Here is a 12,351-nt window from a genome sequence, read left to right as displayed (position 1 = left end):
AAAGGCAAAAAAACTCAAATTTCAGTATGTCAAGACTGTTCAAACTTCAAAACAATGGCAAAAAAGGCAATAGTGTCGTATGTTGACAAAAGTCAAAATCTGACCGCTCCTTAAAATGGCTAAAAACAACAGAACAGCTGTCAGCTTGTAGAGACGCATTATATTATACAAAGTGGAAATAAAGGCCAGAAAAGCAGGTCATTTTGGACAACATACTATAGTATTACATTTTTCTGCCATTTTTGACAACATACTATAGTATTACATTTTATGCCATTTTGGATGACATACTATAGTACAGTTTTTTTTAACCTTTAGGTAAAAACCATTATGTTTTTAGAAAATGAGCTAGTGATTGCCAGATGAAGGAGGATTGAGTAGTGATGTCTCTGACAGGGAAGGGTATTTTATTTTCCAGTGATATGTGATCTGACAGCAAGCTTTTCCAGTGGGTCATGTTTATGGAGTTTTTTTTTTATTTTAACGGCAACGGGATTGTTTTCTTGGCAATCGTTAGGTCTGTGAGGGGTAATTTACTTTTGGTTTTGTTCAGGTTCATGTTGGAGATGTCACCTAGTACACAGAGGGATGGGAATAGTGGGATGTGGCAGCCTAAGAAGCAGGATATTGATTTTGTGACTACCCAAAAATGTCTGACAGGTGTACAATACCAGATGACGTGAATGTAATGGTCTGGGCGGTTTTGTGTGCAGTGTGAGCATTTTTCTCATGCATATCCTGTTCTGAACATTTTCTGACCCGCGTAATGATATATAATAATATATAATGTGGAGAATTTTATATTATATGAGTTGTAAGTTAACACTTTTAGTAGTAGATGTTTTTACATATTTGGTTCCAGAAGACAGCATCAGGAGAGATCGACACATCTAACTGCCATTTTACGAATGGAATGGAGGCTGTTTTATCTGACTGATATTAATCTATATTTTTTAGAGAGCAATTTGCTTTTGGAGGTGGGGACGTTGAGATCCGATGACGATGAGTGGATCTGATTCAACATGCTATAGTGTGAAACTTTTTTCAGTTTTTCTGACCACATATTGTTCTATGACTTGTTTGATTTTTTTTCAACATACATTTTTTTCAATTACTTTATCTTCCGTGATGTTTTCATGATTTTTTTCAGTGACAAATTATACTCTGACATTTTTTTTAAACATCTATGCTGTAAGATTTTTGCTTGAGTATGACATTTTTCCGACTTTTCAAATGACTGGACTGACAAACTATACTTTTACATTTTTACGATTTATGGATAGACATATGTTACTATGACGTTATTATTCTTTTGAATTACAAATGTTACGATGACGATCTTATGATTTTTGGAATCATTTTTATAATTTTTTTTAAAACAACATACTGTACTTTTACATATTTTTTATTTTTACAAACTATAGTGTGATTTTTTTTAACAACATAATATACTATGACATTTTTATATGTATATTTTTTAAAATGACATCCAAGGTTGTAATGATGAAGTGATGACATTTTATATTCAAAGGCTAAAGGTCAATTTCACAATGTTCTGCAAAAATACTTTTCTGTCCATTTCTCAGCATGATAACTCAGGAACAGATGGGGGGGAATTGGTCAGATACTGAATTGGTGACAACAATTCTGGTTGCCCAACTTAAACATCCATGTAGAAACATCCATGTTTTCTCAGACATGGATGCAAACTTTAAATTCTTGAATGGTGCCGGTGGCATATCATTGTCAGGCGTTAATTCTGTAACTTCACTGGAGGGGCGTGACTGGGAGGAATGTTATTGGACTAGTCATGGATTGTCCATAACGAACACCATGTTTGAGCATAGCTTGCCCTTGGCCAAACATTGATGAAAGACTTTGTGGTGGTATCATCCGATCTGCAGCCATTTGTCTTGGACACTCAGGTGAGGACAGGAGCAGAGCTGTCAACTGATCACCACCTGGTGATGAGTTGGATCGGGTGGTGGGGAAGGCTGCTGGACAGACCAGGTAAACCCAAACATGTAGGAAGGGCGAAGTGGGAACATCTGGGAGATGCCCCTGTCTGCGAGGTCTTCAACTCCCTCTCAGGGAGGTTGGGGTCCTTATTCAAAACCTCCATTGTGGAGGCAGCTGCTGGAAGCTGTGGTCAGGAGGTCGTCGATGCCTGTCGTGGCGGCAACCAAAGGACCTGCTGGTGGACACCAGTGGTGAAGGGGGCCTTTCAGGCATTATTGGCCCAGGGGTCTCCTGAAGCAGCAGACAGGTACCGGTGGGCCAGCTGAGGCGGTCGCCAAAGCAAAAGCTTGGGTGTGGAAGGAGTTCAGGGAGGCCATGGAGGTTTTTCGGCCGGCCACAAGGAAGTTCTGGCAAACCGTGAGATGCCGCTGGAAGGGAAAGCAGGGCTTGTCTCAGGGTGTCCTCAGCAGGGGAGGAGAACTGGTGACCTGGACTGGGGATATTGTCGAGCAGTGGAAGGAACATTTTTGTGGACTTGGTGAAAGCCTACGATCGTGTCACTCAGGAAGTCCTGTGGGGGATACTGCGGGAATACGGGGTACTGGGGTCACTGCCGTGAGCCATCCCGTCCCTGTGTGACCAAAGCGAAAGCTGCATCCGCATTCTCAGCGTGAAGGAGCTGAACAGTTTGTAAAGTCATTGGCGGGGCAAATTATAATTAGTAAAAGGAGAAATATCCTCACAAACAAATTCAATCTTTCTACCACAGACTCAAATTAAGTTTGAACAAATGCTTAACCAAAAAAAAAAAAAAAAAAAAAAAAAAAACTAAAAAACTCCTATTTGTTTGGTCACCAAACAAAAAAGAAAAAACGAACTGAATTCACAGCGTTAAACAGACACTGCACACTGGATGAAAAAATGGCAAATCTTGTGGTGACATACCGTAAGAGGAAAGTGTGACTGCAGTAAACATGGATTTTTGCCACATATGCTTCCCTGCCCTGAGCTGTGCAGGACGTCCTCAATGTGACAGAGGAGGTGCAGTGTGTGGGGGCGTGCGTTAAGTGCTGTAAAGTATGCTGTGTGTGTGGTTTGCTATAGAATTACACAACGTCTCTGAGTGTTCTTCTTGCTCTTCTTGTTGCTACGGTTGGTCTCCTTGTATCTTCTAATCTCCCGCACTAGCGAATAAAAAGCTTCCTCCACACCCTGCAAGTCGGGCACACAAAAACAAAGATTCATATTTGAATAACGATTATGTTTGAGATGATTTTCATTTGAGACACTAATTTGCAAATATTGTACTTACTCAACCAAGGCTAATGTATGATTGCAGACTAAATGAAGGTGTTACTGAATTTACATGCATATAATATTCCAAAAGAATTATAATATATGACATATAATATTCCTACCAAGCTGTTTGTTTTTGGCTAATGACAAAGAATATTTCACTAATATTACTGCTGACATGCAGCTGTGCATACTTCGATTATCGTGCCCTAACATGTTGTTCATCATGTCAACTATGGGAAGGTGGAACGACCGCAGCAACTTGTGCCACTTTGGTTCTTTGCGTCAAATTACAATTTAAAGTTTTCCACTGGTGGCGGACCTTCTGAACTGTGCAAACACAGCCTCCCTCCTTCATTCCTCTAACTACCTTCTTGAAAAGGCCAACATTACAATATTTGCACATATCCAAAAACATGCTGCTATCAAAGACTTGAGTGTGTTACTTCCTCCTTTTCTTTTCTGTTGGGCATGCCTCTCTACACCAGCCTGACAAACTGTTGCCTTATTGGTTTGTGTACAACGCACAGAGTTGACCGGCAAGAAGCTTTGTGTTGCTAAATGCAGTAAAAACCCCACAATGAGATGCATTTTCTAAATGCACTGAATACATTTCCAATGAATGCTCCTAAAAACTTTAATAGTAACAGCATATTCCATTTCTTATCTGGAAAATGCTACCTTCAAACAGGGGCCTGATTTGGAATATCCAAATGGAACATATTGTTTACATGACTCGTATTCGGAACAACGGCGTGCTGATAAACAGTCGCAGTCTTTCCTACAAACCTGTCTGGTTTTGGCAGATGTCTCCACAAACGGTACTCCGTAGCTTCGTGCAAGTTCCTGCGCCTGCCGTGTCTCCACTGTACGGGTACTCAGATCGCTCTTATTCCCAACCAGCACCATGGGAACACTGTCACTGTCCTTCACCCTGTTGATCTGCTCTCTAAAGAGGAGACACATGCCACAGTGCTTAAGAGACTGAGGCTAGCCTTACTTTTACTGGGCTCCCACACATTTTCATGGACAAAATTTCTAAACTTTTCATGACTTTTTCCAGCACTTATAATAAATTATAATAAAGACTTTTACTGCTTGCTCCACTGGCAGGATGTTTTTCAGACATATCCTACTAAAACTCTGCTCAAACATAATTTTAGCTGGCATCCAGTGAGTGAGAAAAGAACCCAGGCAGAGAATGAAGAAACACACGTGAAAGTAAACCAAATATTGTACACATCGGTGTATATTAGGGTTATCCCTGGAACATAAAAGCAACCATTTCATTACACAAAATGTCATTATTTTTCCAGAACTTTCAATGATTTTGACGAATATAATGACTTTTCAAGGCCTGGAAAATGTGATTGTGGAATTCAGTGAGTTTTCCAGGTTTCTCATTATCATGGGAACCCTGCTTTTATCATTACAAAACCGAAATTGTTCTTCAGTTTTGCTTATATATTTGGATTAGTGCAAAAATATGACCTAGATCATGGTGCAAAAATGCCCCAAAAAACTTGTAACCACACTCAGCACATGTATAGATAAGTGGTGCAAATTATTACAAGGGCAGTTCCTGTTGATAAGGAAGCAGTCTTTGCAGTGCTAGACTGTCTGAACCTCACACAGCTGGATTACGGACTGTGCCAAGTTAAACACGAACTGCTGAAGTAGACTATTAATCTTTCCTCAACTGTACTGTTTCTACCTCTTTCTTCAGCTGTGTTTTATTACTGATACAAGTCACCAGCGGTGTGAGGCATCTTGTACCTGTAGAGGTGAACGTCCTCAAAAGATTTGGTGTTGTTGATGGCAAACACACAGAGGAAGCCCTCTCCTGTCCTCATATACTGGTCCCTCATGGCGCTGTACTCTTCCTGACCTGCAGTGTCCAGGATGTCCAAAAGACACGTCTCTCCATCGATCACCACCTGTTTTCTGTACGAGTCCTGCAACACAGCATTGACTTGATCATGCAGGCAAATGCATCTGCCAAGAAACCTGACAGTGGATTGCATCATGTTAATTCCAGAGATTTTTTTGTACAGACACACTGGTGGTGTGTCATGTAGCAGCAAGAATGGAAAGTTTTGCAATGAACTTGCAGATATAACACAGTTAGAAAATAAAGTTTTGCAACCAACTTGTGGTAATTTTTAGGCAACAGTGTGAGAAACTAAAGAGATTACACAGCAGAGTGAACAGTGTTGCTTTATATATCTGCTAGAGGAAATCATTTGAAACTGATCGGGGCTTGCAAGAGAGCTGTTTAATAGCTGATACTGTCCCGTCTGATGGTGCTGTAGATTTTTTTGGACGGCATAGCCTGGTGTTTATGATACCACTTTTCACGGTGATGTTTTACTCCACTGTATTTATTTGACAGCTATCTTACTGTTCACCTTGCAGATGAAGATTGTCGAGACAAGCCATACAAACAGTTTATAAGGTAAGAAGCATTGTTTCATAACAGACTGCCCTGCTGCATGAAGAAGTTAAAATGAGCTTCAACGTCGACCAGCTACAACATTAAAAAGCTTCTTAGATGTTTATGGATCAGTATTAATAATACTATAATTAAATGTATAATAATATGACTCTGATGAGGCCCTTTTGCTGTGTCACTAATACATTGACTTTTGACATTTAAGTGCCTTTTGTGGACAGTTATTTTATACTTTTGTATAAGATTTCTTTTGGATAAGGTTTTTAATGTAGAACTCTGAGTACTTTATTATTTTTGTGTTGCCACATTTACCTAGTTAGTTGGTTATTTAGTACATAAAAGAGCCTAGTTAGCCCTGGTTGATTTTTTTACACACAAAAATACTGTATCATTAAGGAAACATTTGTCAGAGAAGACACAAAAATCCTAGAAATGTGCTGAAACCTGTGAGACGACCTAAAATCCCAGAAACATCCTGAAGTCCTAGAAATGTCCAAAAATCCTAGAAACGTCCTAAATTCCAAGAAATGTCCTATAATCCTCGAAATGCTTTAAAGTCCTAGAAATGTCCCAAAATCCTAGAAACTTCCTAAATTCCTAGAAATGTTTTAAAATCCTAGACACATGGGTAAAAAAAAAAAAAATTCCTAGAAAAATCTAAAATCTTATAAACATCCTCAAATCCTAGAAAATCATAAAATCCTTGACTTAACTACTAAAAACCTCCTGAACTAGAAATGTCTTAAAATCCTAGAAATCTGTGAAAATTCTAGAAACGTGCGTCATCCTAAAATCCTAGAAACACGTACAGCTTTGCTGCGTCTGGCCTCCTGTCACTTTGCCCAATCAAAACAAGGTGAGTATCTCTGCTGCATGACGCCACAAGTTTGAGGCTTACTTCTGTTTCTGGCTTTGAGAGATTAGCTCATGTCCACAAATATTGATTGGACTTTCCTTCGCTATGTAAATAACAAATTGGGATTCTTTATTTAGGTGATTTTTCCCTTTAAATCGAGATCCACTCTAAACACATCTATAAACACACCCAAGTATGATCGTGGTAAATTCTAGATTCTGTATTTGAACTAAATCGCACTTAACTTCCCCATGACACAGTGTCTAATGTTGTCTCACCTCGATGGTTGGATCATATTCATCAACAAAGTGGTTCTGGATGAGCTGGATGGTGAGAGCGCTCTTCCCCACACCTCCTGCCCCGACCACCACAAGTTTGTACTCGGTCATGCCTGGAGGAGGATTAAGACAGCAGGTAGTCGTGATTTTACACCGGATTAGCCGACTATAAGGTGCACGTGGACAAATCAAACCAGTTGATATAACCCTCTTCCTCCCTACACTGACATGGCGAAGACACTGACCCAGATTTTAGGTTACTATCCGTTACCGCTAGTATCTTTATGTTAACTCTTTCTTAGCGATGTGAATGATCGCAGGTGGTAAAAGTGTTGATTGTTTACTTACCTTTAAGTGCGATTTACAACAGTCTGTGAAATGATAGCAGAGTTTACGAGTGGATAACTGAGATCAGCTTGCTACATAACGTTAGCCGGAGACGATTTCCTTATTCCAAACACTTGTAGACAAACTTTCAGGATCTGCCCGCAACTTGTTTTACTCACTCTAATTACGTGTCAAAATGTGAGCCACGGATTTACGGAGCTACTAATGAAAAATTAACGTCATTTAATGAATAAATAAAGAGCTTGAACCCGTGTGAGTTCCTATTTTGTCTCGATTGTGGTCTCATTGAAAGCAGAGCGTTTCCACGTTAATCCCGTCGTCAAACAACCAATCGACAGACCGCATGCAGACAGACGTTGGAAGGGGCCAATCACAATTGAGGTTTAGCGTGTAACCCCACCCAAAACTGGTGAATCTGTCCAATCAAAAATAGGAGTAGCCCTAATTGGGCGTGGTCTACATGGGAAACTTCTTTTTTTTTTACATTGATGGTTCTTCTCAACTCTAAACTTTTTTTCCCCTAAACTCCAAACTGATGACAAAGTGTATCTATACTCATAGTTGCAAACTTTACAAACCTCTAAATCATGTTTTACATTTAAATAAACAGCTCGGCAATCACTACGAAATGCTTTAACCGTCTTAATTTACACACAGGGCTTTTATTTTGAAGCATATCACCGGAAATGTAGGCGTCTTACTTGTTATCGCTTTTTGAGACCTGGGTGTCGATAAAATATGTTTACTGCCCTCCAATGGTCACAATGCGCAACTACAATACATTTAAATTGGTTTCTACTATATTATTATTATTATTATTATTATTATTATTATTATTTTTTTATTAATTATTATTTTAAAGGTTGACTCATTATCAGTGTGAAATACTACAGTGACAGTAAACCACAGTAATATAATGAAAATAATGTTAAAATATTAGTAATACTAATATTGGTAATAACTGTGGAAAACAGTTTTATGGTCTATGGTCAAGACAGTTTACAGTTGAATTGAGTGTATCTGATTTTACAAGTCTCTGCTCCTTGCCCTCTAGCACATATAATATAATATAATATAATATAATATAATATAATATAATATAATATAATATAATATAATAATATAATATAATATTTCATTTATTTATTCTATTTATTTATATTATTTATTCTAAAAATGCTCATAACAGTGTTAAGGCAATTTCTGGCTATGCAAAATAATGTCTTATTGACGCCATCTAGTGATGAACGACAATACTACATTAAATTCGTCACATTCGTGGTGGCGTCAGTAAAATTAAGACAGTGCTCATGTTTCCGGTGAATTATTTCAAAAATAAAGACCAAACTAAAGCAATCAGAAACGGACTAACAGATTATTATTAAAAAAAACTATGATGACATGATTGTGAGAATAACCAAGGACTGTCAAGGGGGGATATTAATTTAAAATGCTTTTTAAAGGTTTACTTTCAGTTGCATGGCACTGGACACACACACACACACACACACACACACACACACACACACACACACACACACACACACACACACACACACACACACACAGATAGATAGATAGATAGATAGAGAGAGAGAGAGAGCAGGCATCATGCCCCACCCTCTGGTCCGTCATCCTCACCTCCCTTGTCTGTGACGTCCATGTTTCTGCTTCACTCTCCCACTGAGTGCATCTGCTCTCCCATCTAATCTTTGCCTAAAATCACAGAGATAATCCTGCATCCATCTGTCCTGAGAGAAAGACAGAGAAAGACAGAGAACTGACATTGGGCTCATGATGTTAAAAAAAAAAAAAAAAAATCAACACTAATTTAATGCGTCATCATGCTGTGGGTGATAAATCCTGATGACATGACTGTGCTGAAATAGTGACATCATCTGAAATTGCTTAAGTTTTATTATACACAAGGATATCTCACATATACATCTTTTATACATAGATTTTTTTCTCCACATTTTCATGTTTAAATATGTTTCTTTTTTTTTTTTTACACTGATTTCCCACCACACATTTCATCAAGAAGGAGGAGGACAACATTGGAACAGCCATAAAACTGAGACAAAGAGAAACTTGATTTAAAAATACACCGATACAACACTTAAAATTAAAATTGTTCACAGGAATAATCATTCATGTCTTTAAGACATTTCACTCATAATTTGCCTAAATCACTTTTTAAATAATTTTTTGACATACCAACACATTTTACCATGAAACCCTCATCTGAATTAAATAAATTCTCTTTAACATTCCAGCAGTGTATTTTTTTTCTCATTAAAGTGAGCTCACCCTCTACAAGTTGATCTGAAAAAGAGCCGTCTGCAAATGTATTTTCAAATAAAACAAAAAACAAAAATCATGTGTGTTGGCATGACTTGTGAGTACACGCAGAGGGCAGAAGTTGTGTGTGCATGCACATGTTGTTTCCTGTATGTCGGCTCTAACTACTGTATGTGCAGGCGTAGAGAGTTGTACCGTGATAGTTGCTCTCTTGTATGAGCATGTTAGTGTCCTCTCAGGAAAAGCACCTCTGGACTTCATTACCCAGCTGTCAGTGCATCAAGATGGAGAGGGTGCTGCTTTTAAAGGGCATGAGAGGAGCTGATGTTATAATCCATTATTGTGACCAAACCTTAACACACCCTGTGATAATGGATGATAATAGATTCCTCCTGTTTCCATGGGTGCGCTTCACACCATACAGCCACGTAAATACCAAATAATGTGCCACCACTCCCTCTGCACACTGTGCATGGTGCACTTGACTATGCTTGCATGAAATTAGCACCCTGGGTGTGTGTGTGTGTGTGTGTGTGTGTGAGTAGAAAGAAGAGAGGGATGGCGGGATACTGCACTGCTGTGCTCATTAAAACATGCTCACCGCACAATGTTTCAGCACCTGCACCCAACACACAACACACATTTGTCTCTCACACTCACTCACTCACACACACACACACACACACACACACACAAACAATCTGAAAAGCTCTGACCCACCAACTCAAACATGGCTGATATTTAGGTACTGAAGTATGGAAGTGAATAAGAGACAAAAGTATTTGAAATTTTAATATTAATTTTGAAATGTGAACACCACTGAATTCTAAGCATGAAAAAAGTTTTTCTTTGGAAACCATGTATCTAAACCGATTTGTACTGAATTCACCAATTTTCAATTAAAATATTACAATAGAATTATTTTTTTTCGTTTCGTTTTTTGTGAATTTTTTTTCACAATCCATGTCTTTTGTGCAGAGGCAAATAAGAGACTTGAATATCTGAATCTTAATCTTGATACTTAATGTTAGAATTTCGGCACCACTGAATTCACTGCATTCAAGTGTTTTACTTTGAAAGGGATCTACCTTATATTATTTTTTATATTTAAAAAATGCTAGATAGGTAGATCCCTTTCAAAGTAAAACACTTGAATGCAGTGAATTCAGTGGTGCCGAAATTCTAACATTAAGTATCAAGATTAAGATTCAGATATTCAAGTCTCTTATTTGCCTCTGCACAAAAGACATGGAAACAACACTAACAGAGAGGAGAAGACAGAGAGCATCCTGTTACAAACAGGGAGGAAGACGGAGGGAGAGGCAGCCACAGAGACACAGAAAAAGGCAGAAACGGAGGCAGCACGTGTCGTGGTGCCTGGGAATATTATAACTGTTGTTCCAGGCTGATTACGCAGCGGAACAGTTCAGCAACTATCACACTCTACTTGTCATTCTGGGCCACCTCTCTTACGGGAGCGCACACACTAAATGGAAAGTCACAAATGTCCGATGATTACTCATGTGACCCATAAACGTGGCTGGATGTGACCTATTTAGGTCAGACCCAGGTGAGATTCAGCTAGACACCACATGCAAGCTCAAACACACACCTTTGCGCATTCCATTGCGCACACACATAAAGGGGAGCCTGTTGTAACGAAAGCTTTACAGCATTACACACAAAAACACAGACTGATACAACACCGAAGCACCTTTTTCTTCTTTGATTCAATAGTTGAGAGTTGTCACGTGCACACATACTTTAATTATGCATTGCTTTGGAAACATAATGTTGCATTGGCAATGGAAAATTAACTGGATGCATCACTAGCATCTGGACAGGATTGTGCACAAGCGGCTTCTCTCATAAGAACACATTAGCTTTTAGTTTGTGTATTGATTTTTTGATATCATATGCTCAATGTAATTTCTAATAAGGCTGAGAACCTTGAGAGTAATATAGACTAGAAAGTGTGAGCAGTCTACAAAAGTGGCATCACATTTTATATTAAGTATTTTTCAGGGCTGGGACCAAGTCATTGTTTTGCAAGTCACAAGTAGGCCTCAAGTCTTTAAGGTACAAGTCTAAATGCAATCTTCACCAAATGTGATGCCATTTTGACTACAGGTTAATAATGATGTTCAAAAATGGTTGTTTTTTTAAAAGTTCTATTTATTTTCTAAAACAGGTCTGTTGTGAGTTGTCGTGTCTCCATCTGTAATTTTCACCCGCATGTTTTGCATACTGCAATTTTGGTTAAATTTGATCAAACTTGTGCCCGTTAATATAACATTAGTTGTTATCTCCTGCAACTTGATTCGAGGATGTCGGATTGGTTTTAACTAAGTGGAACCGGGGAATTAAGTGTGACTTGCTGGGAGTGAGAAGCATTTATATTAGTTTATTTGGGAAATTAAGGGCAATTAACTGATTGGCGGCACACATTTTATGTAACATACTTTAAAATTTTTGGGCTTGGAGGGAGGTATCAAGTATTTTCAAGTAAAAGTTCAAGTGAAGTCACGAGTCATGGTGTGAAAGTCCAAATTGAGCTGCAAGTCTTTTAAGCCAAATCTAAAGTCATCAAATTTGTGACTCGAGTCTAAGTCACTTGACTCAATACCATAATTCTGGTGATTTTTTGGAAAATGTTGTGAACTTAAAAGTATTGTGTTTCAAACCTGAGGCCCCAGAGGTGCTTTCCCAGCAAAAAAAAAGTAAATGTGTGGCTTACACATAAAAATTTAAACACAACACAATGCCTGTGGCTTGAGAGAGTTGCTGCACAGGCAAAAAGCCCCCCCCCCCCAACCCCAACCCCCCACCACCATACACACACACACACACACCCCCACACA

The 12,351-nt window shown here is 38.6% G+C and overlaps 1 protein-coding gene across 1 annotated transcript; it reads right to left on the bottom strand.

The window, feature by feature from the left end:
• Positions 1-2,784: 2,784 nt before the first annotated feature.
• On the bottom strand, positions 2,785-7,474 carry zgc:55558. The gene is made up of 5 exons (XM_042505366.1): positions 7,190-7,474; positions 6,842-6,954; positions 5,032-5,210; positions 4,045-4,204; positions 2,785-3,171 (listed from the first exon to the last, which is right to left on the bottom strand). The coding sequence occupies exons 2-5, from the start codon at positions 6,950-6,952 to the stop codon at positions 3,058-3,060; spliced, it is 564 nt and encodes a 187-aa protein (XP_042361300.1). The 5' UTR covers positions 6,953-6,954; positions 7,190-7,474; the 3' UTR covers positions 2,785-3,057.
• Positions 7,475-12,351: the final 4,877 nt, after the last annotated feature.

The sequence above is a fragment of the Plectropomus leopardus genome, chromosome 17, assembly GCF_008729295.1.
Source record: "Plectropomus leopardus isolate mb chromosome 17, YSFRI_Pleo_2.0, whole genome shotgun sequence".
NCBI classification, from domain to species: Eukaryota; Metazoa; Chordata; class Actinopteri; order Perciformes; family Serranidae; genus Plectropomus; species Plectropomus leopardus.
This window is presented reverse-complemented; position numbering and strand designations above follow the sequence as displayed.

Bases quoted from the DNA above. Each gene is read 5' to 3' on its own strand.
- zgc:55558 (XM_042505366.1), bottom strand. From the start codon at position 6,952: ATGACCGAGTACAAACTTGTGGTGGTCGGGGCAGGAGGTGTGGGGAAG. The intron at 5,211-6,841 runs GTGAGACAACAT...GCTGTGTTGCAG, and splicing joins AATATGATCCAACCATCGAG to GACTCGTACAGAAAACAGGT. The intron at 4,205-5,031 runs GTACAAGATGCC...TCTCCTCTTTAG, and splicing joins GAGGACGTTCACCTCTACAG to AGAGCAGATCAACAGGGTGA.